The sequence below is a fragment of the Petaurus breviceps genome, unplaced genomic scaffold (assembly GCF_028583685.1).
Source record: "Petaurus breviceps papuanus isolate PSGF00001 unplaced genomic scaffold, PetGlider_PUasm1.0 174, whole genome shotgun sequence".
Lineage (NCBI taxonomy): Eukaryota > Metazoa > Chordata > Mammalia > Diprotodontia > Petauridae > Petaurus > Petaurus breviceps.
This window is the reverse complement of record NW_027185761.1, coordinates 44,626,933-44,653,400: the sequence shown is the minus strand read 5'-3', so window position 1 is coordinate 44,653,400 and position 26,468 is coordinate 44,626,933. Positions and strand designations below refer to the sequence as shown.

General features: G+C 39.0%; 1 protein-coding gene across 4 annotated transcripts; it reads right to left on the bottom strand.

Moving 5' to 3' along the window:
* Nucleotides 1–1,427: 1,427 nt before the first annotated feature.
* On the bottom strand, nt 1,428–25,095 carry UBA3 (ubiquitin like modifier activating enzyme 3). 4 transcript variants are annotated; one of them, XM_069084145.1, is made up of 18 exons: nt 24,889–25,081; nt 24,673–24,714; nt 22,247–22,367; nt 20,387–20,467; nt 17,999–18,081; nt 17,011–17,091; nt 10,864–10,907; nt 10,166–10,230; nt 9,182–9,337; nt 6,416–6,518; nt 6,151–6,264; nt 3,831–3,884; nt 3,111–3,147; nt 2,857–2,938; nt 2,184–2,284; nt 2,011–2,074; nt 1,867–1,921; nt 1,428–1,550 (listed from the first exon to the last, which is right to left on the bottom strand). In XM_069084145.1, exons 1-18 carry the CDS (start codon nt 24,906–24,908, stop codon nt 1,462–1,464), a joined length of 1,392 nt encoding a protein of 463 aa, XP_068940246.1. In that variant the 5' UTR covers nt 24,909–25,081; the 3' UTR covers nt 1,428–1,461. The 4 variants fall into 4 exon arrangements, 3 of the variants coding, with proteins under 3 accessions (XP_068940246.1, XP_068940248.1, XP_068940247.1); XM_069084147.1 differs by lacking the exon at nt 9,182–9,337 and having other exon boundaries at nt 24,889–25,095; XM_069084146.1 differs by lacking the exon at nt 24,673–24,714 and having other exon boundaries at nt 24,889–25,082.
* Nucleotides 25,096–26,468: the final 1,373 nt, after the last annotated feature.

Below are 26,468 nucleotides of genomic sequence, written 5' to 3'. Positions count from 1 at the left end.
TCCACCACAGGGGCGTGGAGGCGGAAGTCTTGCGTCACTTCCTGGAAATAAGCGTCGCCCTTGGTCACCGTGGCAACCCGGAACCTCGGGCGGCACTGCACTGGCTGATGGGGAAATCCGTGCGCGGGGTGCGTGCTGGAGGGAGGGAGTTGCGGGAGGCCATGGATGAAGGCAGCCATGTCCGAGAAGCGAAGGGCCCGGCTGCCCTCCCAGCAAGGCTCAGCTCACGTCTCCCGCCTGCCTCGGTGTCCCCAGTGCCCAGCGCGGCCCCACCCACGTGTTAAAGCCGTCTCCCCGGAGATAGCCCCCCTTGGCCGTAGCGCGGCAGCAGGAAGCGCCTACGCCGAGCCCCCGGGCCCCAGCGGGGGGCCAGTCCTGTGAGAGCGGGGAAAGCCGTAGATCTGAGAAGGGTCGGCGCCCCGAGGGCTGCGGGGGTGCGGCGGCAGGGCTCCGGCCCGAGGGCGGGTCACTTCGCGCCCGCCCAGCCCCCCCCGCCCATCTGCACGACGCCGGACGCCGGCTCAGGCCTCCCGGCCACGAGCGGGTGACCGTGGGCACGCCTCCCACCCCTGCCCCTCCGCGGGGAAACGCTGCCGTTTGGAGCCCACCACACGGACCGAGCAGAGCAGCCCGTGAATTGTCCACCTTCCGGAAGAAGGTGCCGGTTCCCGGGCTGTGGCCGGACTTGCCACACTCCTCACTAGAAAGTAGTGACTGCCTCACTGCACTGGCCCAGTCTCAGAGGTGTGGTTTATTAATAAACAGCATAACAGATTCCGTGATAACTGTTCAAACATCAGGTTATCTTACAGAACGTCTGGGAGCGCCGGGCTTCATCGCTGTGCGTGTGAACTTCCAGGCACAGCTGATACACCCAAGAGCTCCCACTTCCATGCACAGATGTTAAGCTGAAAACACTGTAAAACATGGGGACAGCGTAATCCCTTTACAACACTTACTATTCATGTAGACAGTCAAAATCAAATGAATGTTCACTCAAAAAGGAAACCTCCTAAATTCAATGTATTATAGGTACCCAACTCTTCACACAGGTTATATTATAGTTATCTGACTTTACAAAACGGCATTTAATAGCTTAATTTTCTTTAAGGACATTCTTTTGCATATATGGTTATTCAACTGAAAACTGAAGATTTACACCATTTGACCATCCTAAAATCCTCATGTACAAGATGGCCTTTGACTTCTAAACAGAAACAGGAGCACTACAACCAGTCAGAATCTCTCTCCGGGCTTCTTCAGCCATATGTTAACGAAAACTCACAAACACCATCCCCCAAATTCTGGCTTGGAGGAACAGTTCTGAAGTAAGAAAGTGATCCATTATAAATGAGAAACACTAATACTAAAAGGGACATCAATTAGATCATTCTGAGCATCCACAGAGAGCACAATATTGCAGTAGATTTTAATCCTCTTTTAGATGTGCATTTATTGTTCTTAAGTAGTAAAATGAAGTTTGAACAGTACAGTCTGTGGTGTTGTAACATCGGCAACAGCAAGCTCTTGTCCATCCACAAGGCCCAACTCTAAAATGAGGAAAAATTCAAGTCAATATTTCAGCAAAAATTTCAAATACATACAATATGAAAGGACAATAAATTTCAGTAATCTGGAAGAACTAGTGAAAATAAACTCAAGTTCATTCTCTATAATTATAAGTCAATTAGCTTTTACAAATAAGGTTTTAGGTTATCGTGACACCTGTAGATCTTATCCTCAAAGAAAATACTTTATAAGCAAAATACTGTAAAGGTGCTTCATAAACCTTAAAGAACTATGTATATGTCTACTGTTGTTAAAAAACATTTAAACATATTAGGGAAATGTCTTTACTTAAAATACCTTTTAATGTCTTAGAAAGATTTGGCCTTGTCCGTTCTTCAATGGAAGTTATTGTCTAAAAATATTAAAACACATTTTACTTAAAATTCACAAACACAAATTCTTTAATTCCTAATGAAAGTACAAAAAGTAGGGATCCATCACCTGTAAGTAAAGCGTTCTGTTCTTTCCCTCTAATGTGGCTGTGATGGCTGGAGATTTCATCTGTCTATAAATCAAGAAGGAAATATTATCTTAAGGACAACTTTTTAAAAATGCAGAACGCCCCAAATGCCTAAAACTGTCTCACCCTCCTCCCACCAAAAGTTTATACTTACAATGAGGCATTATTAATTAGATAATCCAAAACCTCTTGCAGTTTGGCTGATGGAGGAAACTGGATATTCTGGGGAAGCTGGCTGCAAGCTGGGCAATTCTCCTATAAGCAGAAATAATAATAGCTAATATTTACAAAGTGTTTTATAAGTAGGGATCCTCACAACAAAGTTGTGAACTAGATGTTATGATCCCTACTTTACAGATGAGGAAACTAAGGTAGAGAATGTCTGAGGCAAGATTTGAACCCACGTGTCCCTGACTCAAAGTCCAGCATTCTATCCACTGAGCCAACCTGCCTCTTGTCAAAACAAATCACAGTATCATGCAAATCATACCAGTCTGTTAAAAATCCTTAAGAAGACTAAATTCCCATGCAAACACTCTGAAACAGTCTAGCATTCCAGTCTAAAATATAAATTAATTAGCTTGAAAATGTTTATGTCTAAGCAAAGCAGCTCTCTTGTTTATCAGAATCAATACTTGACTGGTAAGATTTCACATGCAGTAGGGCATAAAGCCAGGTGAGGCAGAGAAACTAAAGGGAAAAGTCTGGCAAAGTTAAACCATGAACAAGCTCACTCTCTTGTGATTTTAAGCAGGCACTTATGGACTTTAAAATCAAACTATGCATAGCTATGTACACAAACTGTTCATTATAGCAATCATACTAACCTTTCTTTCTGCTTCAAATGTATATGTGTACAGCCCATCTACATCATTAAATACCAAGTAATTATTAAGGGGAATATATGCACTGTAATGGAAAAACATGTTTATGTTTATATGTTTATATAATATAATACAATAAAGTATAATATATAATACAATATAGCCTTGTAGACAGACTTTGAGTATATGTTTATTATATGATATAGTTTGAAGTGTATAAGTGTGTGTGTATGTTTAAGAAAAAGTAAACACATTACCTTGTAGCTATTTTAAAAACTTCAGTGGCACACACAGCTGGAAAAGGGAAAAAAAACTGCTTTGTTCCATGAATTTTGAACACTTAAAAACAAAGTAAGCAACTTATATTTGGTTAGTACTAAGGAAAGATTACTTAACACTTTATTAGTGGAAAAGAAAAACTTCATTTCTAATAAAATACAACTCCTAATGAAAAAAAGCTCAACTGTGAAAAGGTTACTTTATGTTGTTTTATGTAATCCAGGCTTTTTTTTTTTTTAACCCTTTTGGCTAGAATGAGTCTAGTAATAATGCTGAGGACCCTGTCAGGGTGAGAAAAAAGAAACGACACTATAGTTACACCTTGTATTTACTAATTCGTACTTACAATGAACTCTCACATCTAGCACATGTTCTGAAATAAGTCACTACTTTTAAAGCCCTTATGTCACAATTGAAAAAGGTATGAAATCCCTGAAACACCTGAGCTCTCTGAAATCAGATGACTGCAAAAAATTCTACTCACATAATTTCATCCCAGAATTTGTGCTTTCCTCCTCCTGGGGACTCCCTGCACTGACACACCTCTGACAATTCCCTGAGAGCTAGACGGACAATCACTGACGGTGGCCTGGCTGAAAGAGTCATCCCCCTGCAGCTGCCTGCTGATGAGCTCCCGATTAAGAAACACAAGATGCCCAAGAAAAAAAACACATTCAGAGTGGCCTTTATCCTCTCACCTGCAATGACAGCATTTGTGGAAGCCACAGCTGGAATGATTCTTTTTACAACCCCTAGAGAAAAAGAACAATTACAAGTAGATACTTAGATATTTCTAAGAATAGTTCAAAATTGAGAATCTGGTTAGATCTTATACTACATTCTTGTGAACCTGTTCAATATTCAATCTCTCAATCTGCTTTACAGGCAAAAGGAAACACTAGAATTCTAAACAAAATTTCTTGTATAACTCTATAAAATGTATGCAACAAGGCTTATTCCTTAAATAATATATTTATCAAACACCATATATTTAATTCAACAGTTGTTGGGTACCTATAATATACAAGCTATTTGTATTTGGGTGACTGTATAAAATAAAATCACACCAAATTATTTATCAACACCATTAACTGAAGTAGATGAAATATCAATACAAGTATATATTTTAAAAGCCACTTGGCTTGCTTCCAAGTACAGTCGATCCTTCTCACCTTCCAACTCTTTCATGCCTACCTAACGATATAGCAGAGGTCAATAGAAAGAGGCCTTGTAGTCAGACTTTGACTATATAATCTCGGGCAAATCTCTCTGATGCCATTTCCTCAGCTGGAAGATTGGGTTTATAAACTCTATCTATAATCATAGTTGTTTCAATAATCAAATATGTGTGGAAAGTCTGCTGTTAATCATAAATCATTGTTTATATGTAAGCATTATTAATCATAGATTAGAAATTACCTGGATTAGAAAAGAGTAATTCAATTTTTGATGAGCCTTATTATCAATATAGCATTAACACTTATGGTACTCATAAAAATGAGACAGTAGATAAGCAGCTCTTTATTAAACATTTCTCCCATAGCTAGCACACTCAGGGCTGTTTCCCTGGCTTTCCCTATGAAGTTAGGGAATCCCAAGGCCCCTTCTAAACCTTCATTTAACTTGACTTCTCTTCAGCTTCTGATACCGTCAGCCACCTCCTGCCTCCCTCTCTCCTCGGATGACTTCTAGGATGCTGCTTTCTCATTTCTCCTTGTACCTGTGTACAACTGTTCCTTTCTGGCTCATCATCACCTATTGAGACTGGTAAGTACTATTTTGCCCATACTTAACATCTTCAGGACTGGTTTGGGTCCTCTTCTCTATTTCCTACTATAATCTCAGTGATTTCATCAGATGCCGAGTCCAATCACCTCTACATAGATCCCTCCCAAGTCTGTCCATACAGTCTTCATCTCTCAAATGTCAATCCTGCATCACAAACTGCCGCTCCACACTGCCCCTGGACGTCCCATTGGCATCTCAAGCTCACTTCATTATCTTGTCTCCTTCAGAGGGATCCCTCCCTGTCCGCTGACAGCATCGCTACCTGTCTAGTCAAGGGATTCATGTCTTTGGAGGCCTTTTTGATTCCTTCCTCTCCCTCACTCCTCACACTTAACTACTCGCTATGATCAATTCTACCTTGTAGTCACTCCTTACCTCTAGCCTGGACTATTTCAATAGCCTCCAAATTGGTCTCCACTCTCCAATCGATCTTCAGAAAAGTCAAATTCCTATGATATTTAAGTCTCACCATTCACTCAGAAATGTTCACTGGCTCCCTAGGTGGTACAGTAGATACAGCATTTGGTCTGGAGTCAAGACCTGAATTCAAATCCAGTCTCAGATACTAGCTGTGTAAACTTGGACAAATCACTTAAATCTATTTGTCTCAGTTTCCTCAAATGTATAATGAGGATAATAATAGCATCTACATCCCAGGGTTGTGGTGAAGGTCTAATGAGATAATAATTGTAAAATGCACAATGACTGGCAATTTCCCCTAGCATAAAATACAAAATCTTCAATCTGGCACCTGACCATACATATTGCTTGATATTCCCTTACAAAAGACTCTGTCTAGTGCAATCCAATTGGTCTCCTGGCTGTCCATCAAACTTGACATCCCACCTCCCATTTCACAGATGCCTTCCTGCTTCACAAAAGCCCTGCCCTCTTTGAAGACATCACCATCTGCCAGATAGAACCTCCTAAATAAAGCCTTTTGTGATTCCTTCCAGCGGTCAGTGTTCTCTCCCTCCAGAAATGACTCTGTATTCACTCATCTACATACGTGTTCTATTCCCCCCTCATCACATCAGCTCCTAGTTTCCTGCTAGTCTTAGGATATACAGAGCAGTGATTTGCATATCAAAGGCTCTTAATAAATGTCTGTCAAACTGAATTCAGCTAGATCCTCACTGGAATTCTCAAGGCTGTTTTACAGAGCCCACATGAAAGGACAAGGGGCCAAGGTCCCTTCACCAAGGATTACCTAACAACTCACTGGCTTACCTTGGGTTAACCTATAGGTAACACCCCTAATATTAAATTGTGATGCTCTCTCTAGTGATTTTTGAAAAATCCATTGAATGTGATCAGGATCATCTCCATCCAACGTAACTCCCTCTGGAAAAAAGGATATAAATACATAAAAACATTAATTTTTCTAGAAATAATAATTTAAAATATATTTAACATCACCAAAATGAATTTATGGCTCAACAAAATTGAATGTGTTTTGTTAATTATTTAGAATTCTTAAATTTGAGCTTTTTACCTCCAAAAGGTTGTTCCTTGGGCCACTGTAATATCCTTGCATACTCAATACAATGTTCTGGGAGCCTGGGCATAGATGCAATGGTACACATGGGGAAATTAACCTAAAACCAAAAAATAACTGTATTCAGCTGAGGGTTTTAAAGGGTGCCCTTTTTCCCTTTTAAATACAGCTTTAGAAGAACATTTTTTCTTAACTAAATTGTGTGCCTGAAAAATTGTATCTTTTTATTAAAGTATCTGATTCATAAAAATTTACCTTGGTGTGTTACTTATGCAGCTAAAACATTTTAAATCATTATAAAGTTTTCTAAAATGAGCTAAGAATAACAGAACACTTGTGGTCAGCCTAAAACAGTAGGTCTGGCAGTAAGCTTTAAAATGGAGCTACATAGGGTTAAACAGAGAATTAATGAGCAGATTCTCAACACAACAATCCTATTCCCATAAATTTAAATTGGAAAGTTAAAAAAATATAAATTCTTTACAGAAAAAAAAAATTAGCAACAAGTCATGCAAGCTGACATAAATTGTTAAACCCCAGCTCCAAAATTCTAAGTAACTATTAAGTAACTCTGAGATTTTGAGATTAAATGGAATAACCTTGCATTATGTTAATGCCTGCTGGTGCTATCTAATCAACGCTGGCAGAACTAAAAGGAATGGTTAATTTTATCTTCATTTCAACATGCCTAGGAAAAAAAAAACTATGGTGAAGCTTGGGGGTGAACTAGGTAATGGGATAAATCATTCTTTTTCTGGGTGATAGAGAGTATAAATGGACAAGTGATTATATATCAATGTATGAGAAAAAATCCAAAATCCCACAAAGACAACATGGAGACCCTGGCATCTGATGTAACTAAACATCTCCAATTCATGGCAGTCGGGTCAATCTGTAACTAAATAAGAAAGGAATGTGAGAAATTGGATCTTCTTTTGGGGGGTGGGGGGGCAGCCTGTAGATTAAAACAATGGTAGAATCAAGGACTAAGTCAAGTTAATTAGAGGTCAGTAATAGGTCAGTAAAAAAAAAAAATAGGTCAGTAAACTATAAAGCCCAATACTCTTATCCAGCATAGATATATTTGGGATTACTTGAAGGCTTATTATTTATTCCTCTATACTATTCTTTTCCCATATGAATAAATAAGCACACTGCTGGTCTGAAGTGTGTAATCCATGCATTAGAAGGAAAAGAGAGGGCAAGTATTGGAGCTTTCCTTGCACCTAGGTATGATCAGAGCAGAAGAGGAAGTAGTCAGAGCCTGGTGTTCAACAGATCTAAGAAACCCAAGGAGTCCAACAGCATCAGCTTAGTATTGGGAATCACTGAATACAGAACCATTGTTAAAGTGAACTATGAAAGAATCCTGGTGGCCAAACAGAACTCCAGAATCTGGTCAACCTGCACCTGACCAAGAATTAATAAATCACCAGCAGAACACTAAGTCTTTGCCTAGTCTTCCAGCGAGAGAAAACTAATTCTCTCGCCTATCCCCAATTCCTTCACTCAGTGTGGGGAAGTTTTTTTACTCACTTATTTAAAATAGCTTCTCTGTTACTTCTCCTCATGCTCCTAACTTCTGACTACTCTAAAACCAAGCAAAACAAGTCTTATCTCTCTGACATATGACAGCCCTTTCAAGTACAGAGAGGTCTCAATTTACGTAAGTAGGCCACTCCCAAGACCTCTACATAAAGCTACCTTATATCATGTAAATTGGCCCACAGAAGCAAGGGAGGGAGGCAGGCAGGAGGGGGCCACCATAGAATTTAAGGATGTGTGGGGGCCGAGGGCAGACACATGGTATCCAAGCACAGACAGATGGAAAACACATCAAGAGCTGGACATTCGGGCAGGTGGGCAGAGTGAGGCAAACGTCTTTCTGCACTGGAGTCTTGGTACTGGAGGTCTCAAACCAAGCCCCCAATCTGGTGATGGTGGCAATCTCTCCTCCCTTCCATTCTTTCACTTTTTTTTTTAAGGGTTTTTTTTTTTTTCTGGTGGCAGGTTGGGAGGCTGCAGAGCGCTGAGCCGAGGGGCAGAAGCAGAGAGAGCACAGTATTGTACAATGAAGTTAACAAGTATTTTTTTGGAAACGTGGATTTCTTTCAGAATTCTTTATATAAAGCTGAATTTGCATAATGTGAGAACTACTTATACTTGAAGATAACTGTATCACATTCCCACGAAGTCCTCAACTATCTAGGTTAAACTACCCTAGTTTCGACAGCTGTTTATATGATCCAATCGCTACCATCTTAAAGGTCCCTCTTCTTTAAATTCTCCCCAAACTTTGGTGTCCAGAACCAAACCTAGTCCCCTGAATATAGTCTGAGCAAGGCAGAGTACTCAAAGACCCTCACCTCTATCTTTTTGGACACTGCCTTTCTCAAGGCAGCCTAGAACAGGCTTTTCTGGCCACTAAGTCATGTAGTAGATTCAAAGTGAGTGTATCCTAGGAATGCTGAAGGAGAATTGCAAATGATTTAACCACTTGAAGAAACAAGAGGCCCCTGAATGGGACACTCTTAACCAAGTCTCTCTTATCTCCCCAAGTTCTCCATTCTGTTTATGTGGCATGAGCCACCCCAATCCCTACCCTACCCAAGCACACAAAAATGAGTTAATAATATGTTACAAGTATAACAAGGATAAAGATGTTTAGTCTATTTTAATTTCTTTTTCTAAATTATATCTAGTAGGTCTTAAAACATGTTAATTAAAACTTAATTCCCTTCAGTAGTCTGTAAAACAAATTACCTGTGGTGGATAAAGTTCCAATGTACATTCAATACAAGCTGTCATTCCAGGTAGAATTACCCTAGCATTTCCTTTAAAACCTTCTGTTCCCCCATCTATCAAAGGAATAATGGAACTTGGATCTAATACACCATCTTCATAATTTAGAAGTGATATCTAGAAGAACATAAAACAACTATAAAAACAGAATTAATGCCAAAATTATCTCAGAACCTTCAAGGTAACATCACTGGGGAGTTGGGGGAAAGGGGAAAGGAAGCTGTTATAAAGTTAATTAGTTTTATTAATAAAAGTAGATTACCATACTGGTCTGAATATATGCTATCATTAAATAATAAATTCACCCTTAAAAGTGAAATTTCTCCAAAAAGAAAAATAGAACTAAGGATTTATTAAAAAGTTACCACATAATAATACACATATGTGCTCATGAATTTTTTTTTAACATTTCTTTCAATTAAAATACAGATGTTTTATTCATTTTTATCATAACTGTTCTCAGTTATCAGATTTATCATACAGAGACAGCATGGTGCAGAAGAAAGAATATGGAATCTGGAGTCCAAAGACCTGAGTTTGAAGCCCTTGTGCACATCTCTTAACTTTAGTGGACTTCAGCTTCCTATGAAAGGAGGAAGCTAGGCAGGATCCCCTTTAAGCTCAGGCCCTTTCATCTCTAAGTCTATGGTCCCAAGAGCTTTGTTAACAAAGAGATAAATTATAGACAACACTCTGGTTTTGTGCAAGTCAGATTTGGAAGAAAAGTTTGGGTACAGTCAGACAATTCAATAACTTCTTTACCCACAGTCAGAAAGGTTTCTACTAACTAATCTCCTACCCACAAAGCAGTGGGTTATAACTACTAATTCAAAACTAAGCAGTAATCTTGAGTTTTCAAAATCACCCCACGCAATGTAACTCTAAATTACTTGATGCCAGATCACCAAGAACTTAGAGAAACCAGAAAAAATATGAAAACATTACCAGCATGCCATTTATCCATCTTCTAGCAATAATGGAGTCCAGACCACAAACAATGATATGAAATTCTAAGAAAAAACAATGGAGTTTTAGTTAAAAAAAAAAATAAAAGGAAACCGTCTTCTTTATCCCCCTCCCTGCAGAACCTGCACTCTGCCCCAAGACCCTGGGCTCTTACTGGCAGGTTTTTACAATCATGTCCAGAACCAAACCTTCAGCCATCACTTTCTGGTTATTTTCAGTCTCAACCCTTTCAAGCATCCGTTTATGTGTTGCCTTCCCCAGTTAAGTTCCATGGGACAGTCTTGCCTGCCTATATTTATATCCCCACCTTACAGCAATGTGACAAGTACCTAGTATGCACTTAATGATTTTTCATTCATTTATAAATTGTAAATAATTCAGATTTACAAAGGACAGCATATTTTATCGGTATGTAAAAATATCAATTTTAAAATCCAATCTTTTAACTCTGGTTTTGCTAAATGAAACAAGGAGAAATTTAGCCTTTAAATTAGCACCACTTCTCTTTTACCACATCATCAATGGTTGTTAATGACCCAGTTTAGAAAAAGAAATACAAGATACCATTACTTTGCAGAGAGTTAATATTATCTCTATAAAGGAAAAAAACTAACTTTAAAACAATGACTTAGTAAAACATTTATTGTAAAATTATGAGATCTCAAGTGAAAACTTACGTCTATAGAAAGTATCGTCAAAATTTTGAATCTTGTTGAAATGTCTGAATATGAGTAAAGGAACGAATATATGTATGTATATGTACATATGTATATATGTGTATATATCAACATATATACACATATATAAGAGACAGACATACTCAAAATTTAGTTATGACTTAAAGTCACCAGCATTCAAAACAACTAAACTCATAAGACATTTGACAAATCAGACAAGTTAGCATTATCCATTTATTTACACACTTTAGATATGAATAACTGTTGAAAAGCTAATGCCAACTATGAGGTGCTACTAAAGTTTTGGGGGGAGGGGAGACTAAGGAGTCATCTCCTTTGCTGTGTAAAAGAGCCTTTCTATTTAATTCCATACCATATAGTCTTCATCTATCAGTCAGGTAGTTCTGTTAAAGCAGCTAGACTCAGATTAATTATGAAGAACAATTTTGGTCCCAGAGAACAGATTTCATAAACAGAATGCTCCCTATATACACTGTCAGATACCTACCGTGTTTCCCCAATAATAAGACCTATCCCGAAAATAAGCCCTCCCCTTACTGTGTAAGATTCCTCTAAAATAAGCCCTCCCCCGAAAATGAGCCCTATTGAGATTGCTACTGTAGTGAAGGTGATCCCCTGCGCTACACGCTACATTACGGTACCCTCCGTATGCACCGTTTCCCTCCCCCCTGTGAAATGCACCCCGCGCTCCAAGCTGCATCCAATCAGAGCTGCAGCAGTGAGCGCGTCATCCTGTTCTTCCCCAGTGATTTGCTTATTGAATAAAGGTACGTTTTTTTGTTCACATTTACCTGTTTATTAAAATTGCTGTCAATGTTCATTAAAATAAGCCCTCCCCTGAAAATAAGCCCTCTGGTGTTTTTCTGTCCAAAAAAATTTAATAAGACAGTGTCTTATTATCGGGGAAACACGGTAGCTCACCTCCTCTCTAAAAACTTCTCTAAGCAATGCACTCTGGAATCAGCTTTCCTTCTGCAGGATTCAGGATCATTTATGTAGAGCTAGACTAGACTTTGGTGGGAATCTAGGCCAAATTTTACAGATGAAGAAATACCAATTTGGAGAGGCCACCCATGTGAATGTTAAGAAAACAGAAAGAATGAACAAAGTATCATCTAAGTTAGGAAATCTTTGTGTAAGGCAAGAGAATCAAACAATGTCAAAAGAGATGACAAAGGTACACATTGTTTCATGTTCGTACTTTTTTTAGCCAAATAGTATTACACATCCATCATGTGTAAAGATCTGTCCTAATCATCAGGAAAAGACTAAAGAGACAGTCCAATGCTTCAGGGCACTTATCTTTTCTAACGTCCATATTTCATTCTTTACATATCAGTAACAAAAAAACCTGTTTCTTGCCTAATATTGCTGGCTCTTCCTGGATTTTCTACTATCAGCAACTCAAAAGTTGCCAAGCTGTGACATCAAAGTTCGGTCTTAATTAATGTCTCCTCCTGGTGTTTGGGGACCTGGGTCCTCCAGGCCACACCAGCAGAACACAAGGTCTGGCAGGTTCTGAGGTGGAAAGGTCCCAAGTATGGTCTGAGCTATAGGCTGTGTCTGAGATCTTAAGAGTCAGCCTAGCCAAGGAAGGAAATGGCTGTCACCACAAAGCTGGCCACAGAAACAATGAAACCTATAAAAAATACCAAATGGGCTTAGAGTCTAGATAGAAGCCCACATTCAGAGTCAATCATCAGAAAAAGGCCAGAGGCAGTTAAGAATCATGTGTCTTCACCATCTTGAAACATTTAAGTTAATACCAGATACCCTTTAATTTGAGATCTTTCAATAATTACCAACTAGAGGAATAAAAGTCTACAGATCATATTGACATTCTCCCTCTGAATGAAAACAGAGAAAATGAAGTTGGAACAGAGCACAGAATGGCTCAAAGGGTCTCCTTAAACAGGCAAATAAAGACCACAGAATCACAGATTTTGAGTTGTAAGGCACCTTAGATGTCTTCTAACCCAATCCCCCCATTTTACTGATGAAGAAACTGAGGCTCAGAGATGGAAAAAACCTGAAGTCATATAGGTAGTAAGTTGCCAAAGTGGAACTGAAAGCCATTTCCTCCGACTCTAAACCCAGTACTCACTCTACTGAACCATGCTGCAGTTAGTTTTACTGGGGACCCCAAGGCAATATGAAACATCTTTTCATGGGGAATGTGGTCATCTCACTTAAGAGTATTTATAAACTAGTTATCATGAGAAATGTTAACTAGTTATTCTGCAAATAAGCATAAAGACCACCAAGAAGACAAAAAATAAATCCAACAAGCATTTATTAAGCAATGACTAGATACCAGGCTCCAAGGACACAAAGACAAAAAGCAAGTATTTCCTGCCCTCCAGGAACCTGCATTCTACCAAGGAAGACACTAAGTACAACACAGATGCCTAAGTTTATACAAAATAAATACAAGGTAACTTTTGGAGGGGAGGAGCACTCACAGGAGGACAGGAATAAGGCTTAATCAATGCAGGTGGCTCCTGAGATGAGCTCTGAAGAAAAAGTCAAGAGATTAGGAGGCCATTGCCACAGTCTAGTCAAATAAGTGATAAGGGCCGTGCTTCCAAGGAAGAAAGTGGGTATGTTTGAGAGACATTGTGAAGGTAGAAAAGAGTTTATAAGATGTCTTGAGACTTAGTGATGTCAATGGAAAAGCCGGAAAGGATGGCAGGAATTGTTGGAAAGGCATCAAGTATGTCTGATAAAAACCTAGCATCCAAAATAAACGGAACTGGCACAAATTTCTAAGGACAGGAGCCATTCCACAATAGCTAAGTGGTCAAATGATATGAAAAGTTTTCAAAATAAATGCAATTAGAGAACCACAGAATCTGAGTGGGAAGAGACTTCAGGGACCATCTGTCCAATCCATGCCTGAAAAATAACCCTACCTACAACATACCTGACAAATTCCTTCCATGAGTAAGTGCACAGTCTTTCCCGAGCAGTCCATCATCCATCTGAATAGCTCTGGTACAAAGGCTTTCCTTAACTCAATATGCCTCTTTACAATTCCTATTCTAAGTCATGCCACCCTGCCTCTTCTATAGGAAAGCTCCTCTCTCAGTTCCCAGGAGACTGCTCCTATTCAGGCTAAACATCACAGCTCCTTTAACTGATTTTCCTACAAAACATGTTCCAGGCTCGTCACCATCCTGCCTGACCTCCTCTAGACATTTTTTTAGTTTATCAACGAAATATGGTGCCCACAACTGAACATTAATATTCTGAAAATGGTCTGACCATAATACAAAAAGACTATCACTTCCCTATTGCTGGAAAGGAAACCTGTATGCAAAAATGTTCCAAATTACCAATACAGAAAACTAAAATGAAAACAATCCTTGGATATCATCTCAAACCAATGAAATTAGCAAAGACAACAGAAAACGAAAGTCTATACTGGAAAGGCTATAAAAGCACAGCAATTCAGTTAGTGGGGTGAGAAGTAGCTAACAATTCTAGAGGCTAATTTGTGATTATTTGAGAAAAGTTACTCAATAGATTGTGATTCAGAGATCCTACTAGGCATCTAGACAATGATAACAAAAGAAAAGTCCCATTTATGCCAAAATAATTATGGTAGCAATAGAAACAAAGTATAGAACAAATAAAGAAAAGCTGAACACATTTTGATTTATGAATGTAAAGGAATATTACAGAATAACAAATATGATGAATTCAGGGAAACATGGTAAGATTTATAGAAAATGATTCAGTCTAGAAAACAGAACCAGAAGAGTAGAGACTATAATAACATTAAAAAAAAAAACACTAAAAGGTAAAAGAAATCACATCCAATGCAACAGGTTAAAGGCAGAGGCAACAGAAAAAGGAAGAGCTTTCCTACTAAAAGGGATTATATTCCAAACTTTTTTTTCAATGATGATCAAAACTTGGTTATTTATGGCCCAAAGCCACTGAAAAACCTCCAGAACAAAGAGGTTTCAAGGTTACTGATTCAAATTCTGATGACCAAAGAAACTCAATACCTACCTCAAAGTATTTATAATCTTTTACCTTGTTTTCAAATCTTGAGCATCAAAATGTTCCATCACTGCAGGCTGTGAAAGGGCTCTGGAACTAAGGCCAGGACACTCAGGATCACTGAGGACAGTGCATATTTCCTGGCTTTTTGGAGAGGGCCAGATCAGCCCAATCCTAAGAGGGAGTATATGAGTGAGCTGATCTAAAGAACTCTTATAACCAGCAAAGAAATTACATAAAGGACACACTCTATAGGATTTGAGATCACCTAAACCAGGGGTGGGGAACCTGTGGCCTCAAGGCCCTATATGGCCTTCTAGGTCCTTGGGTACATACAGCCTTTTGACTGAGCCCAAGTTTTATACAACAAATACTTTTATTTAAGGGGATTTGCTCTGTGAAGTTTAGATTCAGATAAAGTGCTGCATGTGAGGACCTAGAGGGTCACATGTGGTCTTGAAGCCGTAGGATCCCCACCCCTGACCTAAACAAATGTTTAATGAGTATCTCTGGGCCAGCATAAGGAACTACGCTAAGTGTTACAAATCTGACAGTCAGGACCCTATTCCAGTCATAGAGAGCTTATATAGCTTTGTGGAAAGATAGAAATATATAAAATGTTCAAAAAGCAAGGAACAGCACCTCAAGATAATGATAAGAGAGACATTACAAGACACCACATAATTCATCATCACATTATACAGAGAGAAGACCCCTGGATTTGGAATCAGACACCCTAGACGTAGTTCTATCACTTGTTACCTGTTACCTCAGGCAGGTTAGGTTGCTTTATCTCTCTAGATCCAAACGTCCTTGTCTAGAAAACTGAAGGGGGTGGCCTAGACAATCTCTCGATTTCCTTCTGTCTCTACATCTATGACCTTATGATCCCACACCTATATGGCCTTGGGTAAGTCAGAGCTGTTCCTTCTAGTTCTAAAATGAGGATCTTAAAATGACTATTGGTTCTGTAGCATACTTCCTTCCTCTTGATAGGGAGTGAGCACCTAAAGGTACAGTTACATACTCTGTAAGGCCCACCACTGTATAAGGAGGTTTTGCCTAATTATTTTACCTGTTTTAAGGGAAGGTGCTATGAGAGTATGGTATATAAAATGCATTAACATGACAGTAAAAGGTTATAGATTTTTAAAATGAAAAATAGCAAAGATTGGTAGAGATTCCTCAGAAATTTTACAGTGGTACATCACAAATGCTTTTTACAAGAAGAAAATCCAAAGGCACTGGTCATGACAACCATGAACAAAAATGAAACAAAACAAAATGATACCAAAGAGAATGAAGTTCTCTGACCAGATACACCAGCTAAAGAAAAAAATTAACTCTGAAGGAGCCAAATGTGCTAAAAAGGCAATAAAATAGGCATTTTTAAGGTATCTCAAAGAGAAGAGTTCAAAGAATGGAAAAGATAATAGGTGGTATTTTTATATGTGTGTATATTGAGGGAAATCAGTAACTCATCAGCAAATGATCCATATACATACTTTCTCAACTCTATAAAAATCTTTATGAAAACTATACACACATGAAAAGAATCCTGGATGAAAACCTAACAGAGCTAGCTAGACATACTCTTCTGGAATGCTATTAAAAATACTTCTTTCCAAGAATGCATTTCACTTGTAAGATTTTACAATTTATTTACATCAAAGATTTATGACTTTCCCTGGGTGAGGACAGATGTCACTTCTCTTAGTAGAAAGGCCTCAGGAACTGCTAGCTAAACACGATTCATCATCTCAAGGGCAGCCTTCGGGAAATAAGCTTACCCTGTGCTCCGCCTCCAAGCCTATGGTGACAGTCTAACAGGGACAGCAGAGCTTGTGCTGCAGTGCCAGAGCCTTCCAGAAGTGAAGGCCATCTGATAATCAGGATAAAATATCCAAAGGGAGCATTAGAAAAGGCCCATCCCATTTTCCCACTCCATTTCAGGGTTTTTAACCAATAATTTTTTTTCTAAATTCTTTCTGTCAACCTATACAAAAACAAACCCTAACCCTACACAAAGGTCAAGATTTTTAGAAAAGATGGCATCTAACATGTCATTTTAGTTTGAAATAAATGAATCAAAAGACTGCTTCACAGCAAAAAGGATACGGAACTACAGCACAATTAGGGATCCTTTCGTTTAGGAATTCTGCAGCAACTTCAGCTTTGGATCTTCCGACATCTTTAGGCCTGGAAAAATACACCATTTAAAAAGCTCTAAGTCACGATTACTGTCTACAGAAGAAAACTCTTTCAGAGGATCTATTTAAATTCTCAAACATATCAGTAAATCATTGATTGCCACTGCCTTGCTCCCCACCCCTGCTTTGAAGTCAAGGGCTGTCTCTCTCCCAACCACTCAGCTGCTCCTTCTCCTGCTTTCCTGGTTAAAACCAGTCCTCACCTCACTCAGGTCTTCTCGTGTTCTTTCATACTCAAGTTTTCCAGGCTCCTGTTAACTAAAAGTCTCACAGTGGTCTACAACTCCACATCCCTACCATCCACATCTACACATCCTCCCAGGCCCTCATAAGCACTAACCTCACCCAATACCAGGCTCTGCTGCAGGGACGTCTCCACTTTAGAAATGCACATATCATTACTTCCATTGCACTGTCATTACATGTAGGTGAGTCACATCTACTAGACTATAGAGCTCCTTCATAATTGCAAGGAATGTTTTATCTCAACTTTGCATCTCATTTACCATCTGGCACAGGGCTCAGGAGGAGGTTAAGGTTTATAGTGCAATGAATTTCCAAACAACTTCAGCTGGAAAAATATCACAGATACGACTGCTACAGTTGCATATTGATTTAGCTAACCTGTCCGGTCAAGAATATTCAAAAATCTGCACAGACAGTTCATTATTAAGACAGATTTGCTTAAATGTATTCACTCTATTTTCAGCAGAATATCACCTTGAAAGTGTTTTTCCTGTAAACTTTTAACCTGTAATCAAATATTTTTATAGAAAACAGTATCATTATCCATACATGAATTTATTTTTAAAAGAATCACTGAAATTAAACCTATTAATAAAAGTTTGTAAAATAGCATGAAACCTAAGAAATAAATAATTTAGGACAACACTTACCTAAACAAAAACTGCCTATTTAGGTTGGAAACATCTATGGTGTCCATGTCTATTACATGAATTTGTCTAAAACCAGACAATGCCTGCAGGAATAAAAAAAAAAATTCAAGTAAATAGAACAGTGGGGGATTGTCTGACTTTCAACCAAAGGAAAGATTTCTCTCCCACTTTTCAGTGACGAGCCACCACAATACTACCAATTCTGCCTCAGCAGTAATAAATTCTGGTTAAGATTGCAAGTTCTATCCAATTGTAGAGGATCCTAACAGCTTTCAGCAAGATTTATAAATTTTCAACATGGCTAAAAGGCCTAATACTATCTAGTTCTAAATATAGTACCAGCATCCCAAATTTAAGGGATAATAATATCCCTTATAATCCAGAAACTTCGTTGATCAAATTTGCTGAAAACAAAGTCCCTAATAAAGTCATCTTTTTAAAAATCCTGCTTGACAGGATATTTGGCCTGGTGAAGATGAGTAGCAACACTCTCTTTCTGAATTACAATTCCTTTGGCATCTGCCTGCAGATTTAGGTAAAGCTCACAGTTGCGCCCCCTATGGAGAGGCAGAACGTCTAGCTAGTTTTTTTGTATAATGCTGCAAACAGTCCTACTCCAACATTTTAAAGAAATCAAGCCAACTTTCAATGTTTCAGTTTTCTCAGAAAGATAGTCACTATTCATCTTCACCAGGCAGAAGGTTCTATCCCTGCTTCCAGATTAAAGAATTGTTCCCAAAAGTGACACTTCATTGAAAATGTCGATCTTTACTAATTTGGCCCAATATGTTTAAGTGATCACAATAAAACATTTAAACATTTTATTTAAAATAAATACTACAATCCTCAGACCCTAATCTTGTTTTTGTTTTAAATCAGGTTAACAAACTGAAAAGAAATCTTGTTTGTATTTTATATGATTATCTCTAAAAAGCAAGAGAACAAATTAGAAGTAAAATAAAATTTTCCAAAAAAATAAAATTCAATTCTCCCACTTGAAAAGCTTAGTCTTACACATGAAATGTGTAGGCTGACCAGTAATGAAGTTGTTAAACTATTCTTAAATTATTAAATAGGTAAAATTCCTGTTTCATGAATTTCCACACATATAAATGAAGTCTCCTTAATTAGTATTCAAAAGAAAAAAATTTGTAGATTATCACAGAATGTGTATCAGAATATATCGTTTTTTAAAAACTCCATATTTGCAAATAACAACTTCTTGAGAGTACAGAGGATAAATGAAAGGCAATTTCCCCTTTACCTAAATCTTACTTAGCCTTCAAGAATCACAGTGCAAATCTTTTTCTTCATAAATAAAGTTTTGCCTAACTACTACTCAAACATACACATTGACCTCTCTGACATCCTATGATACTGTGTCTATAACAATGTGCTGCCCCCCTTGGCAACTGTGTGCTATTTCTAGTCATGACTCATTCCAAATGTGTCTAATCTTCCTGAAGATAACATAAGCCCCTGGAAGGCTGGACACCATGGAGTATTTGTTTTGTACTTTTCAGTGACTGCTCAGTAATGAGCACATAATGTGTAATTAATTGCATTTGTGCAATTCCCTTTAAAGATGAGTTTAAAGTTTATGGTTAATAAAATGCTGCTGAAAATAAATACATATTTATACATCCCTCTGCTATCTAATTCCATCTCTACCCACTCTGTCCACTTACCCCACTCTGCATCCCACACAGACCTTCCAGAAACAAACTCTTCAAGAAAACAAACTGACAGGAACTAGTAAACCCCTGCTTTTATGTTAATAAAAATCACTGTTACTACTGGTCACCAGACAAGACACAGTCAAAGCTTCACTAAATAGCACCCTTTATCAAGATAGAATTTATTAAAATGCTGTTTAGCCAGAACACTAAAAGGGGTGCTGGCATTCCTGATTCAAGGAATCCCCTCTCAATACACCGGGGGATCTATGAATTCACCAATGTGAATATTTCCCCTGATAATGCAGATTAAAGCCTATCCACGTTCTCAACAATTTTTTAAAAGTTCTAAAGCCTGCCATCCCTACCATCCCTAGCCTAGTTCCGCAAAAATTTCACTGAAACCAGCACATGCTTTTGCCATAATAAGTCCAGGGTTTGGTTGGTAAAGCACTAAGGTAAGGAAACTATAACCAAGGAATGTTATTTGATACTCATATTTACTGACTTTGAGAGGAGATACTTAAGAGTTGAAATGTAATCAAAGTTCCCAACACATATTTTAACAACCTCCTAGAATTTAATCAGCTGAATTCATCTAAAAAACAAAAAAAGAGAAAAATTATAATCAAATGCAATAAAGTTCCTGGGATTAGAAATGAGGGAAAGGTTTAAATTCTCTCAGAAAAATAAAAAAAAATCAATTCATTACCAGATTTTTCAGGAGTTCACATCCTAATCCTCCTGCTCCAATGACTAGCACTTTACAAGTATCTAACAAAAACTGAAGAGACTGTAAAGAATAGAAAAGTACATTACAATATGGAGATATAAGGTAAAATTTGCACACCATGAAAGGCATCAAATTAAAGATTCATAAAATCTTAATAGTTTTATGTTTGTGAAAAATAAAATATAGGGTTTTTTAAAAGCACACACATATTTAAGCTGCTTATATGTATTCAGTAGTTAAAACTTAAATTCCAAACCTTTAATTTTTCTGATATTCTTTCAGTTTCTTTTTTTTCCTCACTATTGAAATTTTTAAAAGGTATTTTAATTTTCCCTATCAAATTTGATAAAGTGAAAAACTGTTCCTAGGTTAGGCTTGCTTTCTTTTAATGCAGAAGTAGGGAAGGAATCAAGTTTATTATATCTGCAATTTAACAATTTAATGGACACAAAAAGTATCCCAATAATCCTCAATAGGGACAGGGACAAGAACAGGGACTGGACTTGTGATTTCACTGGCAGGTCACTCCAGGATGAAGAAATGTCCTCTACCAAAGCAGGTCAACATCTTCTTTGCAAATTACATACTTAAGATTAGCCTACAGCAAGCACTGAGAGCTTAAATGACTGGAACCGGGTCACTCAGCAGAAGGTGTCAGGGCAGAGCTTGAACCCATATATTCCTGGCTTCTAGAAGAATGTTCTATCCATTAGGCCACAATGCTTTTCTCTCATTAAGTATTTAATGAGCCTTCAACATTTTAAAGTAAGTTCCAAAGTCAGAAGCCATTTTTTCAAATGTAAAAACACAAAACCAACACTTGACAAGAGTTGGCAATATTAAAGAAAAGACAAGCCTATTAACAATGATAATAGTACTAATATTGGGCTGTAAAGGGCGAGCCTGTGTAAAAACTGGCTAAAATGTTATCTGGAAAATTATAACTAAAAAGGCAGGAAATTCGTATTACTTGAAATACAATTATCTTGTAGCAAAACATTAAAAAAATAAATGACCCAACGATAGCAAATACATTAAATGGAAAATTAAATAGAAAGACACATTCTCCAACACTTAGGAAAAAATGTAAACAAATATTCATTCTACCATTCTTTGAACTGTCAACAGTTGGAGAAAGAGAAATTCAAATTTGCATTTTGTTTTTATGAAGATGCTTCTCTCTCAAAATGAAAAAAAAAATCTCAAAGTACAAATACACACATATTTTCCCCCCCATCACAAAGTGAAACAAATAGCTGTGAGAGGAAAAAAACAGATAAAAATTATTTCAAGTCATGTCTCTTCCAGTTCTAAAAATTCTATGAGTCTGAGTCCAAATTAATTTCAATTCAAAATATTTAAGTGTCTATGTGCAAAGTACTGATTTAAATGATTTGTAAATGATTACATGATTTAGAGTTACTCTGTGTTCAATGGGAGTGAATGTTCCAAGTAAACAGCCAATATTATAAAAGTGACATATTAAATGATCAATGCTTATTTTCACTAGAATTCCAAATGAGCTATTACCAGATTTTGAATGAGTAAAATGAACTCTCCAAAAAAGGTTTTCAATTGATACAGCAACATAAAGATGAAACTGATAATTTAAGGACGTGTGTGTGCGTGTGTGTATTCATATGCACATACATTCTTAAAATTAGTTGCAAATATTTGGCTTTTTGATAGTTAAAGAATTAAGATTGAAGATGTTAAGGTTTCTCTAAACATGGTGATTAGTATCACTCCTAAATCAGAGAACAAGTAAAACAGGTATTGTTTTGTTATGAATTTGAAACAGAACTACAAGAGGAGTTATTTAAAATAAATACTTCTCACTTCAGTGCTTGGTTCGAAATCAGGGTGTGTGAATGGTCCAGATCGCTCGAGGAACTTCTTTACATGGTTCCAGCGACCGTCCCAGTCTCCAGTGTCCCCACACCCACCATCAACAGCCATTCTGCATAGAACACAGTAAATTGAGCTGCAAAAAAATCAGTATAAAAAAACTGTACCTACAGCTACTTATGTGATTTTTTTTTTTACATTGCAGGAAAACAATCTGCCCAAATACTACAAGAATATATTCTAAGAATACATGATGCTTTCAAAATTTTTCTAAGCTACTCAGTTCATTAAAAGTTTAGAAATGTCTCACAAACAATCTATTCCTATTTCCATTTCATTCTATGAAATACTCCTACAGCATGTCCATATCCTCATTATTTGAAACTATGTTAACCAAGTTTATGATGAAGCATTTTAAAAATAAGTTTTGATTTTTCTTAAATCTTGTAGAGCAGTATAAAAAATCAAGCTCACCCTTTGGGCTGTCAAGAAAACAAATTCTTGTAATGTCTACAAAGGGGACATTTTTGTAAGCTTTTCCAATTTGCGAGATGCAATTATCTCAAGAAATGACCAATTTTTTAAAATAAAAAAGCTGAAGTCATAATGATGCTTGAAATCAAAATGGAATTTATGTAACCTTTAAAGGTACAAGCACTTTTCATTTTAAAAAATTGTTTCAAAAATAATGAGTAGAATATTTTCACAGAAAAAAAAAAACTAACCTCTCAATTTTTTAACAACTGAAGTCAATGTGATGATGTATGAGTCAAGAATACCTAGGCCTGAGTCCTACTTCTTAAACAGTAACTATGTGACCATGAATTCAATGAAACTCTCAGGGTTCCGGGCAACTCTCATATTTTTATTAATTTAATGGACCTTACATCAGTGAAGAGACTTCTCCACAACAGAAACCAAAAAAGAAAAGAAAAATCCAACCGCTGAATATATCCATGTATTAATTTCCTGTCACCACTAAACAGAGAAAAGAGTTTCTTCAAAAAGACTTTGAATTCCATCACTGATTGTCACTAAAGACTACTTTCCCACCCCACAAATGATAGGCTGGTTTTTTTTTTTTTGTTAACATTCCTACAACTTGTTTCCAAATGCATTAATTAATTTTACACATACAGTATGGATACATAAGGAAGAATTTGCATATTGGTGTTTTTATAGAAAATGTAAAGGTTTAATTATACCTTTAATAATTTAAAATCACAAATTTTGATGACAAATTAATCTATGTTTGTAGCTGGCATATTAGGTAGGATATCTCACAACTACATCCAGTTTCTCCACCCTTTCCACAAGAGGAAACTCATACAGTTGATTTAAAAGAATTACATTGTTCAGAATTGCAAGTTGCTTAATTGCTACTAATTGTACTCAACAACTGATAAGAAACAAATCTGAAACCATTTACCTTTCTTTTGTAGCCACATATTTTCAAAAGTCTTTTAAAACCATGTTTTAAAAGTATTTTGTTAAAAGTTTAAAAAAAAAATCCAACTTCCAATTTTAACAGATTTGGAAGTCCTGACAACTTGAGGGGAGGATATATGAGTTTTGATACAGGTCTCAGGTTAGCCAGTAACTATTTGTATGACCTTGGAGAAGTCACTTCCCTACCATGATCTTCAACCACCTTACCTCTAAGAGGAAAGGGTGAGCCTCAATGACCTCTTGGGTCCGGTTTTATGAATTTGAAACTAGGATGCATCCGATTATCAAAGCCAGAAGCCTTTACCCATGTGACCTTGGGCAAAGCACCGAGTCCCGGAGGACGCAGGGATGCTACATGACCCGCAGGAGCACGTCCTGGTGCTCTGGGGTTTTGCGGCCGCCCGACCCCAAATTCCCTGGTCTGTAACGTGCCCCTACTGATCTCTGCAGGTGGGTGTGGGTGTGTGCGCGCCTGGCACAGAGCGGACGGGTGAAGGGCCCGCCCCCGGCTCCCGCCAGCTCCACGCCTACAAGCCCCACACCCCAAGGCGCCCCCCGGGCGGGAGCAGGCCCCGCAAAGGCGCTAAAGCAAAGCGTTCCAGACGCGGGCGGCAGAGCCAGAGGCGGCCCCTCCGGGACCGCAGCGGACAGCGCCCCTCGCCAGGAAGGGGGCGGCCCGGGCGGCCTCTACGGCTCCTCCCGGCCTAGGGCGACCTCTTCCTCCCCCGACCCAAGATCCTGAGGGCGGGGGGAGCTCGGCATGCGGGCACGGAGGGAAGGATGGAGAGGAGAGGGGCGGGGGGAGGAGCGGGAGGGGCAGAGACGGGGGCGCAGGGGAGGGGGCAGCAGGGGGGTGCCTGGGGGCGGGGCTAGCTGGCGCGCCCGCGGGCGGCGGGGGCAGGGCGGGGACCCCGGGCCCCCCGCCTCCCGGGCCCGGCCCTGCCCGCCCCGCCCCCGGCAGCACTAACTTCTCCGCCAGCAGCTCCTCTACTCTCCTTCTTTTCTTCTCCCTAAAAGAAAGAGAGAATAAAAGAAGGGTCAGCGTTCCTCCGCCGCGCACCGGGCACCGCGAGGGGGAGGGCAGCGGGGGAAGAGTCGGGGGAGGCCCGGGGGTCGGCGGCGCCGCTCGCTCCCTCCCTCCCTCCTGGCCCGGCACGGCTCTTCCGGCGATCCCCGATACTTACGGCTCCTCGCCATCCGCCATATTGTTTCTCCCCCTCTTCCCACAAGGCACCGCGGCAGCCCCTCCCGCCCCGGCGCGGTTCCGCGACGGGAGGAGGAGGCGGCGGAGAGGGGGACGGAGGCCAGGACGGATAAAACGCTGGGCGCAGGCGCGACGACGGAAAAGCGTAAGGGCAGGGGGCAAAGGGCAGGAGGCAGGAGGTGGAGTCTGGAACCCACCTCCCTCCGCTTCCTCTCCTCCACCCACCCCTCTCTTCCAGCACCGCCCATCCGGGGCGGAGCTTCGAATGCGGGCTCCGCCCTCCCCGGTGACTTGCCCTCCTTTACCCGAAGGGCCTCGGAGGGCGTGGTGGCTAGGCTACCGCCTCTTGAAATAAGGGAGACACAGGTTCGAATCCCGCTTCTGGCTGCCAAAAATTAACGCGTTTTTAGTAGAAAGGGCAATAAGTAAGGGCACCAGCAGCAGGTGGTATTTGATGCTATAAAAGGAGCTATTAACTATTTGTGCCTGACCTACGGTAGAGCTCTCTGAGCTCATATTGGTCTGATCAGCCACAGTTGGACACACTGTACACTGACCCTGACATATCTCTTGTAACATAAAGAACTTCACATTGTTGAGCATAATATTATGTCTTATTGATACATATTGATATGTCATCTTTATCAACTCACCCCCATCCACAGCTTAAGGAATCCTTTGGTCCTGAACCATACACCAAGGCTTTTGCTGTTTTGACCAATTCTCTGAACTCAGGCCCACTGAAGGTCCAGAGAGTCTCTTTCCTTTCCTTAGGCAGAGAACTGTGAATGTCTTCTATATCAAGAATCAAGAAACTTTGGGTCCTAATCCCAAGAGAGAAGAAACAAAATATCTGAACTCTGATCTAGAGAACTCCTACTTCTGAGCAGAAATGATGCCAAGGAATTTCCATTCAGAATTGGAGATTAAATAAACAGGTGTTTGTTTAGCGAGGAATTGTCCAATCCCAAAACAGAAGAGAAAAAATTACACAAACTCTAAACTAGAGAATTCTCATATACAGAACAAAAATGACAACATGAAATCAGGATTTGGGATCAAATAAATAAGTTTTTATTTAGCAAGGGAGCATTGTCCTAAGAGCTGTGGAAGTGGGGGAAGCTACGTGGTCCAGTGAATAGAGCACTGGCCCTGGAGACAGGAGCACCTGAGTTCAAATCCAGCCTCAGACACTTAACATAAAAACTAGCCTGTGACCTTGGGCAAGTCACTTAATCCCAATTGCCCCCAAAAAAAGAAAAAAAAGAGAGAGTGAGCTGTGGAAGTGACAAAAGTATAAGATATTGTTCCTGCCCTAAGGAAGTTATGCTATAGTTGTAGAATCTACATAAATCTACAGCAAATCTACATAAATGGGAAAATATCAAATAACCAGAAATAAGGTCTCAAAATCATGCTACAAGAAATGTTACAAGACACTGCTAATTCATTGCCAATGTAGTACAGTGAGAATCACTCCATTCGGTGTCAAGGAGCCAGATTCAAATTATGACTTTGTTTTTGACCTTAGGAACTTTCCTTTCTTTGGATCTCAATTTC

Bases quoted from the DNA above. Each gene is read 5' to 3' on its own strand.
- UBA3 (XM_069084145.1), bottom strand. From the start codon at position 24,908: ATGGCGGATGGCGAGGAGCC. The intron at 10,231-10,863 runs GTAAGTTTTCAC...GTTTTTTCTTAG, and splicing joins TGACGATACTTTCTATAGAC to AATTTCATATCATTGTTTGT. The intron at 2,075-2,183 runs GTAAGTATAAAC...CTTGATTTATAG, and splicing joins CTAATTAATAATGCCTCATT to ACAGATGAAATCTCCAGCCA.